Source organism: Euleptes europaea, chromosome 1 (assembly GCF_029931775.1).
Source record: "Euleptes europaea isolate rEulEur1 chromosome 1, rEulEur1.hap1, whole genome shotgun sequence".
Lineage (NCBI taxonomy): Eukaryota > Metazoa > Chordata > Lepidosauria > Squamata > Sphaerodactylidae > Euleptes > Euleptes europaea.
Genome location: NC_079312.1, coordinates 108,963 through 129,350, shown reverse-complemented (window position 1 = coordinate 129,350; position 20,388 = coordinate 108,963). Strand labels below are relative to the sequence as shown.

The 20,388-nt window shown below is 60.2% G+C and overlaps 1 protein-coding gene and 1 long non-coding RNA gene across 2 annotated transcripts; one reads left to right on the top strand and one right to left on the bottom strand.

Moving 5' to 3' along the window:
* Nucleotides 1–260: 260 nt before the first annotated feature.
* On the top strand, nt 261–7,562 carry PHF1 (PHD finger protein 1). Its single transcript, XM_056866115.1, has 14 exons — nt 261–467; nt 563–644; nt 847–942; nt 1,035–1,120; nt 1,537–1,685; nt 1,948–2,043; nt 2,139–2,207; nt 3,540–3,663; nt 3,976–4,043; nt 4,710–4,832; nt 4,991–5,141; nt 5,313–5,416; nt 5,508–5,567; nt 7,268–7,562. The coding sequence occupies exons 1-14, from the start codon at nt 261–263 to the stop codon at nt 7,560–7,562; spliced, it is 1,710 nt and encodes a 569-aa protein (XP_056722093.1).
* Nucleotides 7,563–8,769: 1,207 nt separating this feature from the next.
* LOC130480616 (uncharacterized) lies at nt 8,770–10,445 on the bottom strand. Its single transcript, XR_008933410.1, has 4 exons — nt 10,379–10,445; nt 10,147–10,192; nt 9,000–9,049; nt 8,770–8,862 (listed from the first exon to the last, which is right to left on the bottom strand). It is a non-coding gene; the product is annotated as an uncharacterized LOC130480616 (long non-coding RNA).
* Nucleotides 10,446–20,388: the final 9,943 nt, after the last annotated feature.

Below are 20,388 nucleotides of genomic sequence, written 5' to 3'. Positions count from 1 at the left end.
GGGACAGACCCCCCTCCCCGCAGTGGGGAGACCCCCCTCCTTCTGACAGCAGCAGAAATCCCCCCCCCCCAGATACAGGAGACTCCCTCCCCGGGGGCCGCAGCACTCCACAGGGGGCGGGCAGCAGAGGGTCAAAGGGGGGCCGCGGGGGGGGTGTCCAGGACTCCTGGCCCCTCTGCCTGGGGCCGGGGGGGGGTCACCTTCCCCTCTGACGCGTGCGCCCTCCCCCCCCCCTCGCTCCCCAGGTGCGGCGCAATGTGATGGCGAGTGAGCCCCCCACCCCCCCCGCCCGAGTGACGCGGACCACCGCCCGCCTGACCTCCGGCCCCTGGAAGCGGCCGGCCGCCCCCTCGGCCAGCGGCCCCCCCGGCCCCAGCGCCCTGCCCGGCTGGCCCCGCTTCTGGGAGGGGCAGGATGTCCTGGCCCGCTGGACCGACGGCCTCCTCTACCTGGGCACCATCAAGAAGGTAAGCCCCCCCCCCCCCCGCGGACGGGACCCCCCCCTCTGGCCAGCCGCCCTCCGCCCACCTTGTGCCTCCCTCCCTCCCTCCCTCCCCGCCAGGTGGACCCCCTGCGGCAGGTGTGCCTGGTGCAGTTCGAGGACGACTCCCAGTTCCTGGTGCTCTGGAAGGACATCAGCCCAGGTCAGTGACCCCCCCCCCCCGCCCTGATGGCCCATCCGCCTGTCCTGGAACCTGTGGCCAAAGGGGGCCGCTTTCTCCCGCCCTCACCGGCAGCCTTCCATCCATTGCTGGGGGGGGGGCGTGTTAACATGGGAGGGGGCTTGGGAAACGGGGCCCCTTCTGTGACGGGCTCAGCTCCCCACCCGCCTTCCCTTCCTTGCAGCGGCCGTGCCTGGGGAGGAGGGGTCTTGCTGTGTCTGCCACCTGGAGGACCTGAGCCCGGAGAACCGGCTGGTGAGGTGCGAGAAGTGCAGCCACGGTGAGTCTTCTCGCCTGCCCCCCCCGCGACCCCCCACCCCACCTGGAGGGTCCTGCCTCTCCTTTGATCCCCCCCCCCGCCCTCTTTTGCAGCCTACCACCAGGAATGCCACCTTCCCAGAGTGCTGGCCGAGGGCTCCTGGACGTGCCGCCAGTGCGTCTTCGCTGTGGCCACCAAGGTAGGCGCCCCCCACCCCCAGCTGGGGCAGACGCCCTCCTGGCGCTCAGCTTCATATTTCAACAGGATGGCAGAGGGATGGGGGGGTCTTAGCATGTGTGTGGTTGGGGAGGGGGGACGACGGGGTTTCCAGTTATTCTCTTCCATCTCTGGGTTGGCCGGGCGAAGGCCGCTGAGCCAACCAGGCTTTGTGCTGCCATCAGGCCGCGGGTGAGAGCCTGCCTTCGTTTCCCACCTCCCGTTGCTTAGCTCTCGCACCTGGTTGCATCCTTCACCTGCCCGGATGCGAAGGGGAGGTGGCAAGCCCCCCCATCCCCCCTCCTGTCCCACCTCATGGGAAGGCCGCCTCTGTTCCTCCCAGCCATGTCCCGGCAGCTGCCCGCCTGAGCCCGTCCCCCTCTCTCTCTCTCTCCGCAGCGGGGGGGTGCCCTCAAGAAAGGCCCCTACGCCAAGGCCATGCTGAGCATGAAGCTGGTGCTGCCCTACCAGGTCAAGGCCCTGGAGTGGGACGCCGAGCACCTCACCAACCGCCAGCAGTGCTACTGCTACTGCGGGGGCCCTGGCGAGTGAGTCTCTGGGGTGGGGGCCCCCAGGGAAGGGCTCTGGGGCCGCCGTGGGAGGGGGCCGGAACGGGCTCGGCCATTCTGGTGTCGGTCTCCGCCAGTGCTCACAGCACACACGGGAGCTCAGGGCCTCTGGCACGCCCTCCTGCCGATCAGGGGCTGTCGTCCTGGGCGGGGGGGGGAAGGGAGGTCGCAGGCAAGTGGCGGAGGCGGTGGGGGGCAGCCGAGCACGGGGCCCCAGCTGCCTCTCTTCCTCCCGGCCCAGGTGGAACCTGAAGATGCTTCAGTGCCGCCGGTGCGCCCAGTGGTTCCATGAGGCCTGCACCCAGTGTCTGAGCAAACCCCTGCTCTACGGGGACAGGTGAGGGTCTGGGCACCGGGGGGAGGGGGAGAGGGAGGGGTGGTGGTGTGGGGCTCGGCCCGTGGGTGACACTCTGGGCCTGGCTTCTGCGGCAGGTTGTACGTCTTCGAGTGCTCCGTGTGCACGGGGGGCCCAGAGACCGTCCGCCGCCTCCCGCTGAGATGGTAAGTGGAACGCCGGCCCTGCAGGGGAGCCCCTGGGGCCAAGCCGAACTGATGGAAAGGGCCCGGGAGGGGTGGGGTGGGGGACACACCACAAGCTTTCCCTTCCCTGGAGACGAAGCCTTCTTTTGAAGGGGGCGGGGTGGTTACTGCCCTGGCCAGGGTGGTTTGGACCAGGTGGCAGCGCAGAGTCTCCAGAGTGGGAATTGAGACCTGGGCCTGCTCTGGCTGATGGGCCCGTCTGCCCCGTGGCAGCCTCTGGTTTGGCTCCCTGCCAGGGCCAGGGGGGCGAGTGCCACCCCTGGGAGTTTGGCGAAGCGTGGGGGGTGCTTGGTTTTTTTGGCCAGTCTTCCTCGTAGAAAGTACTGGAGACAAGTAAGGATTATGGCCTGTCTGAATAACTCAGCCTCACGCTGCCAGGCAAAGGCTCCTGCCCTGGGGGGCGGTGTGGTGGTGTTTAGTATCTTTAGTAACTAAGCTACTGCATCAGAAAGGAGCCACCACAGAAAAGGCTCTGATGAGGGATCTTGGGCTGCATCAGCAGAAGTCATAGTGTCCAGATCACAGGGGAAGTGCTGGTATTGCTTTACTCTGCTCTGGTTAGACCTCACCTAGAGTACTGTGTTCAGTTTTGGGCCCCACAATTTAAGAAAGATGTAGACAAGCTGGAACATGTCCAGAGGAGGGCAACCAAGATGGGCAGGGGTCTGGAGACCAAGTCCTATGAGGAAAGGTTGAAGGAGCTGGGTATGTTTAGCCTGAAGAGGAGAAGACTGAGAGGGGATTGTGCAGGGGGTTGGACTAGATGACCCTGGTGGTCCCTTCCAACTCTATGATTCCATGAAGGGACAGATCCCAGTGCCACCAGCTGGCATGACAGCCACCAAAGTAGGCCTTGGTATGATGGGGCACTGAAAGCATTAGCAAAGTACTTGCTCTGAGTGTGTGTGTGTGTGTGTGTGTGTGTGTGTGTGTGTGTGTGTGTGTGTGTCCCTTGCCCAGAAGCTCAGGCAGGGGGGCTGAATTATGCCAAGTGACGGGCGCCCAGCCTGCTGCCTGTTTTCTTCCCAGTTTCCAATGCCAGCCCAAGTCCGGTGAAGTCTGCCAGTAGGTGTCTGTTCTGTGGGCAGAGACTGCACCCCCTCGCCTCTCCCTCCACCGTTTCAGCCAGCCCCCCCCCCATTTCCCGTAGGCTCTTGCCTTTTCCCATAGGCTCCCTTTCCCCAGGCTGGTCCTGTCCAGTGAACTCCTCGAGGCTGGAAAAGTGGGGGGAGGGCCCTCTGGGGGGGGGGGTTGCCCGTTCCGCTCACCCAGGGCAGCGCTGCTTCTCGGCAGGGTGGACGTGGCCCATCTCATTCTCTACCACCTGAGCATCTGTTGCAAGAAGAAGTACTTCGACTTTGAGCGAGAGATCCTCCCTTTCGCCAGCGAGAACTGGGACAGCCTACTGCCGGGAGAGGTGAGGGGAAGCGCAGAGCCATGAGGTGGTAGTGGTGGGGGGGTTTGGGGGGGGAGCCTGGCACTCTTCTCAAAGCAGAAGAGCAGGCCTGATAAAATCCGGTGGGAGGGGCTGCGTCTGCTGGGTTTCCCTTTCCTGAACTGTGTCTAGCGGGGAGAAGGGGGGATTCCTACAACTCCCAGGGAGCTGGGGGGGGACCCCATTCGCCGGGGCCAGCAACCATCTTTGGTCAGTGCCTCAGTGGAGGAACCCAGGGTGGCGCAGAGGTTGGGCAGGACTCCTAACCCTCTCATTCTCCTTTGGTCCCGGCAGCTCTCCGACACGCCCAAGGGGGAGAGGTACAGTCAGCTCCTGAACGCCCTGACGACGCACAAGGACAGGTAGGCTGAGACTGCCATGTACTGCCACCTTTGCGGGGGAGCAAGACCTCCTTGGTGGGGCAGGAGGTCCTGCCGGTCACCCGCCAGCAAACTTCCCAGAAGCTCCGAAGGGGCGCTGGGCAATATTCCCCTGCTTTGGCCGTGCCCTCCCCTTCCTCTGCAGCCTGACTCCCCTGGTGCTTTCTCCAGAGAAGACGAAGATCGCCTCACGCTAATTTACTGGTGGTCCCCGGCCCAAGGAGTGTTCGGCTGGCCTCGACCAGGGCCTTTTCTGCCCTGGCCCCGGCCTGGTGGAACCATCTCTCTCTGTGGAGACCAGGGCCCTGTGGGACCTTATGGAATCCCACAGGGCCTGCAAAACAGAACTGTTCCACCAGGCACACGGCCTCGAGGCCGGCTACGGTTTTGCCATAAATGCCGGCCTCCCCTATCCTTCCCACTGCCACCGAACAACAGCTTCCTGCAGGCCAGACTGTGGGCATCCTGTGCGCTGTTAGGAATCAGAATTTGTGATTTTATTCTGTTCAGGGCTGTTTTAATGTATTGTTTTACCTGATTTTATTATGGTATTGTGTATTCCGTAGATTGTGTGAACCGCTCTGGGTAGGGTTAGGGTTATAAGTTTGACAAAATAAATAAATCTGTTGATCCTCCGGTGCCCTCCAGGTTCATCTCCGGGAAGGAGATCAAGAAGCGCAAGGGCCTCTTCGGGCTGCACCTGCGAGTCCCGCCTCCCGCACCCCACATCCCAGACGGCGGTGGCGACACCCCCCTCATCTCAGACAGCAGGTGAATAAGCTCCCCTCCCCCACGCGGGGCCATGACCAGGGCGGCGGTAGCAGCAGCAGGGGGGGTGCGCTCCCTCCACGCACCCTCTGCGCCCGCCCCCCCCCCGTGCGCCTCCAGCACCCCCTCCGTGCTGTGCAGATAAGGAGGGTCTCTTACAGCTTCCTTTCAGGGCAGGGCAGGTGTGGGAAGGGGCCGGACCGGAGGAGGGCCAGGCAGCAGCACCGCCGCCGCCAGCAGGGGGAGCCCACCCCCAGCGTGGCACAGCGCAGCGCCACCGAGAGGGAGCGGCTGGAGAGGGCCCTCACCCAGGTAAGAGGGTGCCTGCCGAGAGGGGGGAGGGCCCTGGGGCGGGGGAGGAGGGGTCCGCTTCCCGGCCTAGCTGACTTGGGTGGAGATCCAACAGTCCCGCTGTGTGCCCAGAGGGAGGAAGGGGCTCTCGCCTGGCCCCTCACGGCCTGTCTCCGTCTTGCGTGTCGGCAGGAGGTGGTGCAGAACCCAGTCAGCGCTAACCAGAGCTACGGTGGCTACGGCGGCACCTCCGGCACCTACAACTTCCGCCGCACCGATGCCCGCTGCCAGGACAGGTGAGGTGCCCCCGTGGCGGCACAGGCTGGTGGGGGGTGGGCGCGGCCCCACCCGGCCCCGTGTTGACGGTCTGCCTCTCTCTCCTTGCAGCGCCCCAATCCGGATGTTCGCCTCCTTTCATCCCTCGGCCAACACCGCAGGGACCTTGAGGTGAGGATTCTCTGCCTGGCCTCTGACCTCTCTCACCTGCCTTTGGGGCAAAGCGGGGGGAGGGGCTGCCCATGTCCTAAGAGTTTGCACCCCAGGAGGCAGCTCTGAACTGGCTCAGAATGGGCCCACCCTCTGAGCTGCGTGCCCAGCGGAGCCCCCAGGAAGAGGCCGCCTGAGCCGCCCCCTTGGCCTGCCTCTTCGTGCCCCACTGTCTGGGGTGTTTCTTCTTGGAGGGGCGCCGAAGCTCATGCTGTGTCACATAGGCAAAATGAGCCGTGTCCCTGCTTGACCCATCCTTCAGCCTTGAGCCAACGCCCCCTGCCCCTTCAGAAAGCCCTCTCTACCATGATGCCAAGGGGCAGGAGGCGTGCAGGCAGACTACAAACACGGAAGGCGAAGGCAGGGGCAGAGAGCCCCTCTTCGAGAAGGCCAGGCTGATACTGGCAGGGCTGGCCGCACCCCTCCCCAGGACCACTGGGGCCTGCCCCTCCCCACGGCAGCCTCAGTGCGGAACCAGGAGACCTCCCCCCCCCCCCGCTTCTGCTACTGAAGCGCTTTGAGGATCTGCCTCTCTTGCAAACACGACCAGCCTGAAAGACGGCCAGAAAGAAGGCCAGCGGCGCATGAGCGGAAATCGAAGGCGCCCGCAGCGAAGACAGCTGACACAGCGGCAGCAGTTTGGAAAAGACTTGGAAAGCCCCCCCCCCCAGCGGTTGGTCAACAGCCAGCTCATTTTTTTTAAAGGGTACCCCAAAACAGCCCCCAAGAGCTGCGGAAGGCTGGCGGGGAAAAAACCCCAAAGCAAACCAACCGGATCAGCAAACCTCCAGATCAGCAAAGGCCCCACAGAAGAGGGCATCCCATGATATTACGGGAAGGAGGAGGCTGCCCCTAAGGAGCAACAGCCCCTGAACACCCTCCCCCTTGCAATAGGGAGATCCCCTTCTTCTGACAGCAGCCGCCACAGCCGTTCCCCCGCCCCTCGCCAACGCCAGAGGTTCTGCCCTTGCAGAGAGGAACTGCCGGAGACCAGCAGGTGCCAGTCCCGTCTTGGCAGGGTGGGGTGCTGGAACGGCTTCCCTCGCCAGCCACTCCCGGCAGTGCCCCTTTGCCCATCGAGGGGGGAGAATGGCTTGGGCACAGGGAGGGGGCAGGACTCCCCTCTGCCAAGAAGCGCTACCACCACTCATAGAATCATACAGTTGGAAGGGACCACCAGGGCCATCCAGTCCAACCCCCTGCGCAATGCAGGAAATTCACAACTACCTCCCCCACACACCATGCCCAGAAGATGGCCAAGATGCCCTCCCTCTCATCATCTGCTTAAGCATTGCTGACAGGTGGCCATCTAGCCTCTGCTTAAAAACCTCCAGGGAAGAAGCGCAGCCGCCACTCAGGTGAGGCCACCTCAGCTCCATTGCCTCAACTGGACGTTCTCACGGCAGTGCAGAGGAAGACCGGCCGAGGGGCAAGAAACAGAAGCAGCGCTCCTCTTGGGAGGGGGGCAGGAGGGTCCTGTTCTTAGCAAAAGTGGTGGGCAGCTCAAAACACGAATCCCCCCTCCCCACGTGGCCATTTGCCCACGGACCCTGCTGCCACTGGGAGAAAGTGGAGGCCTCCAAGGAGGCAGAAGGGGAGCAACCCCCCCACCTGACTAACCTAACCCCCTTTCCTCTCTCTCTCTCTCCCTTCCGCGGCAGGAGCAGCGGCCCCTCCCTCGACCCCTGCGATGCATCCACCTCCACGGAGCACGACAGCCCGGAACCCCCTGCCCCGTTCTCGCCCCTTTCGGCCACCGCCCCCAAGCACCGGGCCCGGCCCCCCGCCGCCTCCACCGCCCTCTGCACCCCCGCAAGCACCCCCTCCACCAGCAGCTACTTTGGAGCCATGGGACGGCTGGCGCGCGGGGAGGCCGTGCGGATCCTGGCCAGACGCGTCACCACGGACGGCACCGTCCAGTACCTGGTGGAGTGGGATGGCGGAGGCATGTTCTAGCCCCACCCAGGAGGCCGGACAGACGCCCCGGGGACACCTGTCCTTGGGGGAGAGGGCCACGGCTCCCTTCGTCCTCCACCCAGTGAAGAGACCAGGGGGGCAGTTCTAGAGGCCAGGTTGGCCCCCCAGCTCTCCTTGAAGGACCTGGACTGACCGGGCGGCTTCTTTGGACATGGGGCCGGCCACAGCCCGCTGGGAGAGGGAAAAAGGGACGGGACTGCCCGCCACCGTAGGCTCAAAAGAGTTTTTATTTTGGCTTATTTTTTTACTGTATGTTGGTAAAGGTTTTATTTAAAGAGTCCCCCCCAGTTGGAAGAGGGACTGGGCACTGCTTCCGTGGAGGGGAGGGGAAGAGGAGAGGGAGGGGGCGGCTGCCCCCCCTGCCATCGCTGCTTCTGTGTGTTGTTCTGCTGCTGCCGCCGCTGTAAAACTGACTCTTGTACAAAGCCCCCCCACCGCTGAATAAAGAAAGAGCTTGTTGGTAGAGACCCTGCCTGTGGCTGGTTCCTGGGCCCAGGGGGCAGAGCCGAGCGGGGGGGGGCACCCCTCCCTGCCCCCCAAGGGAAAAGGAAGAGGCCTGGATGCTGTTGTGAGCACTGGGGAAGGAGGGGGAGAAAGGCTACCTGCTGGCATTCGGCCACAAGAAAAAAAAACCCGGTCCGTGGGAGACACAAAGCCAGCGTATTGTGGAACCACAGAGTTGGGAGGGGAACCTCCAGGGGCATCTAGTCCAACCCCCTGCACAATGCAGGAAATTCACAACCGCCTCCCCCCACCACCACCACCGGTGACCCCTGCTCCACGCCCGGAAGATGGCAATGAAACCCCTCCAGGGTGCCTGGGCCCATCTGGGCTGGAGGAAAAATAGTTTCCTGACCCCAAAGTGGCGATCAGCATTTCCCTGGGCGTGCAAGAAAGGGCATGTTTGAACCTCACCGTCGCTCAGCCACAACTGCCTGGTGGGGGTGCTTTTGCAGAAGGAGGCCAGAAGACCCCTCCCCCAGAGGGCCAGGCCCAAGCTGCCCCTTACCAAGGAAGCCCACAAGCGGGGGGGGGGCACCCTCACCCTCCCAAAAGGCACGGCACAGAACTGCGACAGTCAAAACTCCTCCATGGGCTGTGGCAGGTTTTATTGCTGCTCCCTTGGAAAAGTCCCCACTCCCACTCCCCAGCTTCTGGGCCGTGGCCTCCGCGCAGGCCCTACTCCGGCACCGTCTCCTTGACCCACTTCAAGTAAGGGGGGTTCCCCTGCTGGATCGGCACCGCGATGACCTCAGCCACCTCGTAGGGGTGCACGGACCTGGAAGCAGAGATGGGGGGCACGTGGGAGGGCCTGCCTGCACGCTAACCCACACCCCCCTGCCTGCCGCCATCCCCCCACCTCAGAGGGGGCGGCCCCCCGCTGCCTCTGCCTCACCCCGCACGACCGGGACTCACCGGACAAACTCTGCCAGGGCCGGGATTCGGGAGCTGCGTGTTTTGATCATCTGGTGGCGGGGGGGGAGAGAAGCAGAAGAGTTGGGTTTTAGATGCCGACTTTCTCTACCACTTAAGGCAGAATCGACCCAGCTCACAATCGCCTTCCCTTCCCCTCCCAACAACAGACACCCTGGGAGGTAGGTGGGGCTGAGAGAGCTCAAAGAGAACTGTGACTAGCCCAAGGTCACCCAGCTGGCTTCCTGTGGGGGAAACAAGCCCAGTTCACCAGATGAGCCTCCGCAGCTCATGTGAAGGAGTGGGGAATCAAACCTGGTTCTCCAGATCAGGGTCCACTGCTCCAAACCACCGCTCTTAACCATGACACCACGCTGGAGCCAGCTGTGAATGCGAGGACCCCCCCCCCGGTCTCTCCATCAGGCGAGGGAGGGAGTTCGAGAGCCCTTCTCCCTCCTGGGTGGCTTTGCGGAGACAGGGAGGACACAGGCCTAGCCCCCCCCCACAGCCCTGCAACCAAAGGGACCAGGGGGCCAGGTAGGGTTCCCAGGTCCCTCTTCCGCCACCGGTGGGAGGTTTTTGGGGTGGAGCCTGTGGAGGGCGGGGTTTGGGATGGGGCTTCAATGCCACGGAGTCCAATGGCCAAAGCGGCCGGTTCCTCCAGGTGAGCCCATCTCTTATCGGCTGGAGATTGGCTGTCAATAGCAGGAGATCTCCTGCTGCCACCTGGAGGTTGGCAACCCTACGGCTGAGGACCCCTGCCCAGCGCCTCCCTCCAGGGCACCCGGCCCCTCCCTGGTGGGGGCCGCTGCCAGGGGAGAGGGGGGAGCAGGTGGTGGTGGTGGGAGGGGGTCCGGCTCCCTCACCGGCAGCTGTCCAGAGACCCTCCAGCCCTGGGCTGAGCCTTGGGGGGGCCCTCTTCTCCCCCCCACCCCCTTGCCAAACTACAACTCCCAGCACGCCCCCTGGCGAGGGGGCGGGGCCGCCACTGCCTCCCACGGAGGGGGGGCATCTATTTTTAGCGGCTTCCCCGCACGTGGTGGGCCTGCCGCCGCCCCCCTCCCCCGCGGCCCTGCCCCAGGGGGGAGGGGGGTCAACTGCAAAGGCCATCGCCCCCCCCACACGTCTCCCCGCCCCCCCCCGGGCTCACCAGCAGCACCTCGGCGTCCTCCTCGATCTGCCCCTTCCACGCGTAGCTGCAAAGAGAAGCCCCGGCCCGGGGGGGGGCGAGGGGGGTGAGGGGGGGCGGGCGCGGGAGCCCCCCCCCAGCCCCTTCGTGGGGTCGGGGTTTATTTTGAGGGGGGGCTGCCCCTCCTCCCGCCCCCTCCCGCCCCCTCCCGCCCCTGCCTCCCCCCCCCCGGGCCCAGCCGGGACTGACTCACATGGAGGTGACGTGGGGGACGATGTTCACGCAGGCCGCCAGGCGGCGCTCCACCACCGCCCTGCCGGGGGGACAACGCCGGGGAGGCCCCGCTCAGCCCGCGCCCCCAGACCCCCGCCCAGCCCTCGTGGGGGCGGAGGCTCCCCCACTCCCCGCACCCCCTCCCCCGGGGTGGGGTGGGGTGGGGGTCCCACCTGGCGATGTCCTTGGCCACTGGCTCGGAGGGGCAGGAGACGAAGGCGGCCGAGAGGCTGCCCGGCGCGTCGGGGGGCTCCGCGGGGGGGGCGGCGGCCGCCATGGGGGGCCACCGGCACGAGGAGGCGGCGGCGGCGGCCCAGCAGCGGCGGGGGGGGCCCGAGCACAGCAGCGGCAGCAGCAGCGGCAGCAGCATCCGGGGCACCTGGGGGCGGGCGGGGGGCGGGCAGGCCGTCGGGGGGGGGCGGATGGAGGCCCCGCCCCGCCCCTACGGAAGGACACCGCCTGGACGCGCCCACCCCACACCCCGCGGGGCGGCGGCGCCTCCGGCCTCCCCAGCAGCCCGGGAAGGCGGGCCTGGCACACGCGTGTCGGCGTGCACACGTGCTGCCCCTGTCCCGCGCCCCACCCCCGGCAGGAGCTGGGCCGAGCCGCCCGCCCCCTTTCTCCCCCCCGTTCCCTCCCCGCAGCCGCCCACCGGCCGGAGCCCCCGCCCCTCCCCCCTCCGGGGCGCGGCGGAGCAGGAGGCGGGGGGGGCCCCTACCTGCTCGAGGCGCCCTCCCGCGGCGGCACGTGATCGCGACCCCGCCCCCCACCCGCCGCGTCACCGGCCCCGCCCGCCAGGGGGGCGTGGCGTCTGGCTCCCGAGGGGGGGGCGGAGAGCCGCCTTGGAGAGCCCCCCGTGGGGGGGTGGGGGGATCTGGCCCCCTCTCCGGCCTGGGGCGAGAGGGCGGCCCAGACTGCCCCCAACCCCCCCCCGGGAATTGGGCGCTGGATGCGGGGGGGGGGCTCCGGGCCCCTCTGCAGAAGGCGGGAGAGGCGGCGGGCCTGGGCGGGTCTGGTGCAGCCGGGCCTTTCGGGGGCTCTTCAGTAGTGGCGCCCTCGACCCCGCCGCAGCCCCCCCCCCCCCGCGTGGGGATGGCTGCCCACTTCAGGGCCCGCCGGTGCCCCGGAGCTGCAGGCCCTTGTGTGCCGCCATGGCTGTGGGCGGCCCTGGAGGCCTGGCTGGGGTGCCATCTCCGGGTTGGGAAATACCTGCCGGTGTTGGGGGCGGAGCCTGAGCAGGGCGGGGTTCGGGGAGGGGCTTCAATGCCACGGAGTCCAACGGCCAAAGCGGCCGGTTCCTCCAGGGGAACGGTTCTCTACCGGCTGGAGATCAGCTGTAATAGCGGGAGATCTCCAGCCACCACCTGGAGGTTGGAAAAGATCCAAAACCGCACTCACAACAATATCAAATAAGTGTGAAAATGTATAAAGGTGAAGGACGTGCAAAAAAGGTGAAAAATATATACAATAAAGATCACACACGAGCACAGATACAAGTTGGCAATAAACTCCCAGCAGAGCTCAAAAATCAATCGATATCATAATCATGAACAGGAGGAAAGTCAAAATTCATTGTCAATTATAGTCCAACAAGGTTCTTTTCTTCTATGGTTATATATCAAATATCCAAGCAGCCGGGCGTCAGAACGAGGAGACTTCAGGACGTGTCGTCTAGATCAAGATCACGTTTCGCACATGGCTTCATCAGCTATGTGTATCTGTATAATCACGGAATAAATATTATGCAATATAATATTAAATATTACACAAATGTAAGATTTTACTATTTAAATATCAATAAATATTTAAAACTAATACTTTATTGTCAGAATATATTTAAAAATAGATTATAGAAAACCATCATAAGCCATCATATATAATAATTAAATAAGCGCTTACCCATTAAGATTTCTCATAATAAATAAGGTCTTAAAGAGGACCAGTTGGTCTCAAGGCAGTCAAATAAGTAATGAAACAAAGTAAATGCAAGTTAAAATAGTAGAAGTCTCAGTTAATGAGATGTTTAGTTGAAGAGCAGGACATTCTCTTAAAGGGAAAGGATCCTATAAAAAACAAGAGTAATCCAATTCATTTCATGATGGTTTTCTAAAATCTATTTTTAATTTTTAGACAGCTGCTTGAATATTTGATATATAACCATAGAAGAAAAGAACTTTGTTGGACTATAATTGACAATGCATTTTGACTTACCTTCTGTTCATGATTATGATATCGATTGATTTTTGAGCTCTGCTGGGAGTTTATTGCCAACTTGTATCTGTGCTCGTGTGTATCTTTATTGTACATATTATTCACCTTTTTTGCACGTTCTTCACCTTTATAAATTTTCACACTTATTTGATATTGTTGTGAGTGCTGTTTTGGATCTTTTCCATTATCTTTACAGCACTGAGCCTTCAGTTCTATCCAGACCACCTGGAGGTTGGCAACCCTAGGCATGGCCAGTGATAGTTGGCTCCCTCAGCCCTTTCAGCCAGGGCAGGGAATGCCCCCGTCAGAGGTGCAAACTCTGTGAAAACGCCCTGGGGGTTGCAGGCCGCTGGGACCTTCAGGCTGTAGAAGCAACAGCTCCTCCCGGGGGTGGAGGGTGGCAAAGAGGGCAATGTGGGTGCAAGCCCACAGCCCCCACCGTGTTCAGGAAGCCGGGGGGGGGGGCTTCCGCCAACCCTGCTGGGTCGCTTCTGTGGGGAAGCGCACCTGCTCCTGTGGGTGGCCCAGCGAAGCTGTGCAAGTAGCCACTGGCCGAGGATTGGGACACCTCCAGGGCCTCAGTGACGACCCCGTGGTAGGACCCTGTGTCCAGGAACCCATAGGGAGAACCCTTCTGTGGGGCAGGGATGGTGCGTGGTCCGGGGGGGGCGGGCGGTCTTGGCCCTGGAGAGTTGCCCCGAGCTCTTTGCGCAGGGCCTGGGCGGCTGCCCTGTCCAGGCAGAGGCGATCCAGGCAAGTATGTGTGACAGACGGAGTGCCCCCGACGTGTGCCCGGTGTTGGCAAGCCCAATGCCTTCTCTGCTGTGGCAATACCACTTAAGCATAGAGCGCAGGCAGTACATGGATGAGTCGTGCCCCTAGAAGAGGCGGGTGAGGCAGAAGCGGCCCGCATCCCAGGGCAGCCTGGCCAGGGGCTGTGGGGGGGGGGATCTTTTCAACACAGCCAAAGGAGTTTGGGTCCCTGCAGCCCTCACCCCTCCCGTTTACCTCCCTCCTTTCTCTGTGGATGACCCCCTGATGTCCTGCCTGGATCTTCTCCTCCTGATGCCTGGTGTCCATAGTGTCAGCCCCGGGCAGGGGGGGAAGGGGGACCTGGCTGCCCTCCTTTGAGGGACCACTCCAGAATACGGGCACCCCACAGCTGAGAGAAACCTAGATCAGACCTGTGGCGGATCTGATGGGTTTACAGCAGAGGCAATGCCTGGACGGTCTACTTTGGCGCATGGGGGCGTTGCTGGGAGAGGGTGGTTCTTCGCTTGCTTCAAACTCTTCAAAAAAAGAAAGAAAGAAACCAACCTGAACATAGAAACAGAATAATAAATTTAGCAGTTGCGTCTGATAAAAGAGCCCTGCCGCATCAGACCGGGGGGGGGGGGCATTGAGCGCGCAGCAGCCTGTCCCACACAGCCAGTAATCACAGAATCGTAGGGTTGGGAGGGGGACCACCAGGGCCATCTAGTCCAACCCCCTGCACAAGGCAGGAAATTCACAACTCCCTCCCCCCCCACCCCCAGTGACCCCCTACTCCATGCCCAGAAGATGGGGGGGGGAACCCTCCAGGATCCCTGAGCCAATCTGGCCTGGAGGAAAATTGCTTCCTGACTCCGAGGCTATCTCTAAGGCTGTCGTACTTTGGTCACATTGTAAGAAGACAAGCGTCACTGGACAACAGTCACTTTAGCTTCTAGGGATGTGACTTGATGGCAAAAAAAGAAGTCCCCCTTAGTTGTTAAGAGTGGTGGCTTGGAGCGGTGGGCTCTGATCTGGAGAACCGGGTTCGATTCCCCCACTCCTCCACATGGGCGGCGGAGGCTAATGTGGTGAACCGGGTTGGTTTCCCCACTCACTCCTACACGTGAAGCCAGCTGGGTGACCTTGGGCTAGCCACAGCTCTCTCAGCCCCACCTACCTCACAGGTTGTCTGTTGTGGGGAGGGGAAAGGGAAGGTGATTATGAGTTGGTTTGAATCTGCCTTAAGTGGTAGAGAAAGTCGGCATATAAAAACCAACTCTCCTCCTCCTCCTCTTTCCTCTTCCTAAACTGAAAAGTCCCAGACTCTTCTTCATCCTTTCCTCATAGGGAAGGGGCTCCAACCCCTTAACTCATTCTGGTTGCCTGTCAGGCTTCAGCAAATGCACGGCGTTTCCGGCAATAGAACTCAAATCCAGACAGAGCAGCGATTCAAGGATTTATTCTGAAAGTCTTCCCCATAAGGCGTTTATTGGTGGCGCACGTTGGGCAGGACCTTACAAAACTATCGATGTCCTGTCACATCCCGGACCACTAAAAGCGTTGCCTAACCAGGTGCAGGGTCTTAACAAAACCAAAGTGTCCCCCTGTCTTGTAGCTGTGGCTCCATTCTAGCACCTCCCGGCGCAGCTTCAGGAGGACATAAGTCTTTCCCTCCGGGCCCCCGGCCTCTTCCCTCCCAAGAGACTTCTCCCCTTGTTCTTCCAAAAGGGCCTCCCCCCACCTAGCCTAGGTGGCAGGGGGCAGGTCTCTAGGGGGTCCCTGCGAGCGGGGGGGTTCAGTCGCTTCCTCGTGCGGGAGGTCAGGGGGAGACGGGGAAACTGCTGCCCGGGTCTGGGTTCGGGTCTGGACTCCCCGAGGATGGGTGGCTTTGGTGGCTTCTCCTTGTGGGAGGACCGGGGTAGGTGGATGGGGCGCTGCCCAAGCCTGGGCCCGGGTTAGAACTCCTGTGCTTGCCCCCTCTGGGTCCAAGCCAAGGTGTTCTGGGGTAAAAAGGGACCCAATCGGCCGCTCAACTCTGCAGTCGTACTGCGGCATGCGGAAGAGACCGTCCGCCAGGCAATTCTCCTTCCCGGGGACATGCTTAATAGTGAAGCGAAATTTAGAAAAAAAAATCTGCCCAACGAAGCTGTTTGGCCGAGAGTTTCCTCTGCCCCAGGATGGCTTTGAGGTTCCGGTGGTCCATCCAAACCTCAAACGGCACCACTGCCCCCTCCAAGAACTGGCGCCAGTCCGTGGGGGCGTGTTTAATTGCCATGGCCTCCTTCTCCCCTATCGGCCAGTTGAGTTCAGCCCCAGATAACTTTTTGGAAAAATAGGCGCAGGGTTGGAGCCTCCCCCGAGCTTCTTTCTGCAAGAGTGCTCCCCCCATTGCCCTATTGGAAGCGTCCACTTGAAGGGTAAAAGGTTGAGAACAGTCGGGGTGAGCCAAAACGGGCCCGGTAATAAACCGGCTCTTAAGTAAGTCAAACGCCGCCTGGCAGCTGTCGTCCCATGCTACCAGATAGTTAGCGGCCGTGGCTGCCTGACCCCTCCCCTTGGTCCTAAGGAGTTCCGTGCTCAGGAGGGCTATTTCAGCAAAATCTGGGATGAAACCCCGGTAGAAATTTGCGAAGCCCAGAAATTGTTGAACCTGTTTGCGGGTCCGGGGAGGTTCCCAATCCCGGACCGCCTGGACCTTCTCGGGGTCCATGATTAACCCGTTGGGCGACACCACAAACCGAAGAAAAGTAAGCTTGTCCTGGTTAAAGGCTGTCAGGCTTCAGAAAACACAGCTTTTCAGGCAATAGACCTTCAATCCAGGCAAAGCAGCGATTCAAAGATTTATTTCAGAAAGGCAGTGATTTCAGTAAGAGACGTGCAAGGCTGGAATACATGACTGGGGGAGTATGGATACATATATAGGGCTGATACAATAGGGTTACAGGAACAAAGAGACAATGTAGTCGTTTCCTGCCGGTAACGACTTCAGTAAAACTGAACCAGAAACAATCAAGAGCAATCAGTGGAGGAGATGGCCGAGCTCTCGGCTTTGTGCGCGGGACCTGATATCAGATCAGAGATTTACACGGGCGGGTCCCAATACAATTGTAAATCCCTGGCCGGAGTTCGTGTGCAAAACGGGGGGGGGAAGTGCACGGAGAGTTCCATTTTGTTTGTGGGGAAACCATCTTGTTTGAGCACGAAGCTGTCAGAAGCCCTGTTTGACAAAGGCACACTTGGACAGTTTGGCATACAGGTGGTGTTCCCGCAGCTGGTGCAAAACCTCCAACACCAATTTCCTGTGCTCTTCCGGGTCTCGTGAATAAATTAAAATGTCGTCCAAGTACACGATGACCCCCTGAAACAACAGATCATGCAATATCTCATTGATGAGTTGCATGAAGCAGGACGGAGCTCCAGACAACCCAAAAGGCATTACTCTAAATTCAAAAAGCCCATAGCAACACGAGAAGGCTGTTTTAGCCTCATCCCCCTCCTTAATCCGAACCCGGTAGTAGGCCTCTGCCAAGTCCAGTTTAGAAAACACCCTGCCCTCCTGCAGCGGGCTGAGAAGGTCGGGGATGAGGGGGATGGGATACGCGTTAGTTTCAGTAACTGCATTAAGCCCCCTATAGTCCACACACAACCGGAGGTCCGAAGTCCCCTTCTTCTTCACGAAGAAGCAGGGTGAGGAGAACGCAGCCTTGGATGGATGGATGAATCCCCTAGCCAGATTCTTATCCAGAAACTCCCGCAATACAGTCTTTTCCTGGGGGCTCATGGGGTAAACCCGAGCCTTGGAGGGCTTCATGTCCACCGTTAACTTAATGGTACAGTCCGTAGTGTGGTGAGGGGGCAGTAAGTCACAGTCCTTCCCCTCAAAGACATCTGCAAAGTCCTGATATTCCGGGGGTAGTGTTACGGGAATCGCTGTCGCGGCAGTCACCCTCCCCCCATCAGGCATGTCCTCCCTGCAATGCCACCTGCATTGGGGGGATTCAAAAACTACTTGACGCTGTGCCCAGTCGATGCTGGGATTGTGACCCGCCAGCCAATTACTTCCCAGAACTAGGGCTGTCGATTTGGTTCGGCCCGAACTGAAAAACAGCCGAATTTCTCCTGATTCGGCGGTTTTTAGTTCGGGACGAACCGAACTCAAAAATGGCGGGAAACCGGGGGAGCTGAATTCAGCGAGTTCGGGAGTTCACGAATAAATCCGGCAAATTCGGGGCATCGGTAAGCAGCATAACCGTCAGTAAGCAGCATTCTCCTCCCCCGGCCAATCGGTGGCCAAGCTGGGTCTTCTTCTGGCCAATCAGTCAGGATTGAGTACTGGAGGAATCAGCTGCTGTGCGGCCGGGCCGGGGAGAGAGAGAGAGTGAGAGAAATCCTCGTGTGTGTGTGTGTGGGGGGTGCTTGTGCACATTCACTCCTTTCCGTGGCTGCAAGGGGTGCATTTTTGGGGGTACAGACCCCAAACTTTCAGTGGAGCTTCAGACAAGCCTTCTTAAGAGACCCCCGAAGTTTTGTAAACATTGGGTCAGGGGGTCCCGAGATATGGGCTCCCCCTTTTCTCTTTCCGTGGCTGCAGGGGGTGCATTTTTGGGGGTACAGACCCCAAACTTTCAGCGGAGCTTTAGACGAGCCTTGTTAAGAGACCCCCCAAGTTTTGTAGACTTTGGGACAGGGGGTCCCGAGATATGGGCTCCACCCCTTTCCCCTCCCCCCTTTTCCATTTCCGTGGCTGCAGGGGGTGCTTTTTTGGGGATGCAGCCCCAAAACCTTCAGGATATCTTCAGACGAGCCTTCTTAAGAGACCCCCCAAGTTTTGTAAAGATGGGTTCAGTGGGGGCAGAAATATCGGCTCCTCCCTTTTCTTTTTCCGTGGCTGCAGGGGGTGCATTTTTGGGGGTACAGACCCCATACTTTCAGCAGAGCTTCAGACAAGCCTTCTTAAGAGACCCCCCAAGTTTTGTAAACATTGGGTCAGGGGACCCCGAGATATGGGCTTTCCCCTTTTCCCTTTTCCCTATTGGGATGAATGGATCACCCAATCCTGTATGCATCTCCAGAGTAAAACTTCCCGTGCTTAAATGGAATCGTCTTGGATTGCCCAGTCTTCCTCCCTGCCCCTCTTGATGGAACAGAAGACAGCCACAGTAAGACCCCTTTGGGGGCTTTAATCTATACTTTTTCTCCTGTGTGTGTGTGTGTGGGGGGAAAGCAGAGTCTGTGTGTGTGTGGGGAGGGAGCAGTTTCTGTGGGTGGGGGGGGGAAGCCAAAGGGGGCTTTCACCCGTTCTGCCTGGGGTGTGTGTGCCCCCTCGAGTCCCTCTCTCCCTGGTTTGAGGGGGGGCTTCAGTTGCATGTCCTCAGGTTTTCCCTCATTCATACAACGGTTAGGTCTATTTTGATGCTTGCTAAAACTGGTTTTCAAATGGTGACTTGAATGCATTTGCCTGGTCCCGAGTCCCATGCAAAAGGGGAATTCCACCCCCTCCTGCTCATTATGCATAGCTAGCTGCCTCTATCCCTTTCCATGGTTTGCAAACTCCCAGGTGTCAGGTGTTGCTTTGGATGTTTGCAAAGGTGTTGCTTTGCAATTGTGTTGCTTTGCAGTTGTGTTGCTTTGCAAATGTCTTAGCACCTGCCCCGCCCTTTGCATGTTTGCAAGTGTTGCTTTGCAGTTGTGTTGCTTTGCAGTGTTGCTTTGCAGTTGTGTTACTTTGCAAACTTCTTAGCACCTGCCCCGCCCTTTGCATGTTTGCAAAGGTGTTGCTTTGCAGTTGTGTTGCTTTGCAGTGTTGCTTTGTAGTTGTGTTGCTTTGCAAAAGTCTTTGCACCTGCCCCGCCCTTGCTCTCATCAGCTGTTTGTTGGGGCTAGGAGCTTTGTGCATGGGCGGCAAGCTCTGCTCAGAGATGCACATTAAGGGTGGGGGGACCTCTTTTGGGGCCCATATCTCAGCCCCCCCTGACGCAATCTTTACAAAACTTGGGGGGTCTGGCAAGAAGGGTCCTTTGAAGCTCCGCTGAAAGTTTGGGACCTCTACCCCCAAAAATGCCCCCCCAGAGCTGCGGAAAGGCGCGGTTGTGTTTTTAATGGCTTTATTCGGCCGAATTTTTTCCCCGAACTTTGAATTCCCGCCGAATTGCACGGACCCGAAGTGGGGGAGTTCAGACTTCGGCATATCCCGAATCTAAACGGGCCGAATTCAGCCGAATCCAAACTATACCGAATTTTTTTTAATTCAACAGCCCTACCCAGGACCACCGGGTAAGCGATCCCAGGGGCTATGGTGAGGCTGATTTGCTCCCAGTGATCCCCCACCCCTAACAACACAGGGTCAGAGCGCAAATGAACGGCCCCCCCTGAAGGTCCCTCCCGTCCATTTGACGGAAGCGCAAGGGCTGGTCCAACTCCACCGTCCCCAACTGTAATCGGTCAAACACTTCTTGGTCTATCAAAGCTCTGGAGCAACCAGAGTCCAAAATGCCCACTACTGCAACTGGATCCCCTCCCTGGGCATTCTTTAACACCACGGGTATCAGGAGAGTTTCTCCCTGGTCACTCACCCAGGTCAGAACCGGCTCGTTTTCTTGTGTGGTAACCTCCTGTGCCAGTTCACTCACAGGAAGCTTCCTTCGTTTTTTGATGGTGAGACATCTCTGGAACAGCAGCGATGTTCGCACAGAACAGGCTCCAGATCCGCGTTTAAAGCCACCGTTCCGCGTTGGGTGGGTGTCCCCTCCGTTCTCTTCAGGTCCGGAACTTGGTAGCCGGTCTGAGCCTTCCTGCCTGTCACCTGTCTGGGTGATCCGCTGGTGCACTTGGCTGCGAAGTGTCCCATTCTTCCACAACGCAGACAGGACCCCTCTCTGAAGTGGCGCGCTCGCTCTTCCGGGAACCTGCCTCGATTCCCCTCACCTCGGTGTACCTCCGTTTCAGCGTTCCCCTTGGTCGGGCCTCTGGGGGGGGTTTCCTTCCCCGGGCGATCCTTGACGAACTGCAGGGTAAGCTTGTGGTGTT

Excerpts from the sequence above, each read along its gene's own strand:
- PHF1 (XM_056866115.1), top strand. The coding sequence starts at position 261 with ATGGCGAGTGAGCCCCCCACCCCCCCCGCCCGAGTGACGCGGACCACC. Across the intron at positions 468-562 it reads ACCTGGGCACCATCAAGAAG|GTGGACCCCCTGCGGCAGGT; the intron begins GTAAGCCCCCCC and ends CCTCCCCGCCAG. Across the intron at positions 1,121-1,536 it reads TCTTCGCTGTGGCCACCAAG|CGGGGGGGTGCCCTCAAGAA; the intron begins GTAGGCGCCCCC and ends CTCTCTCCGCAG.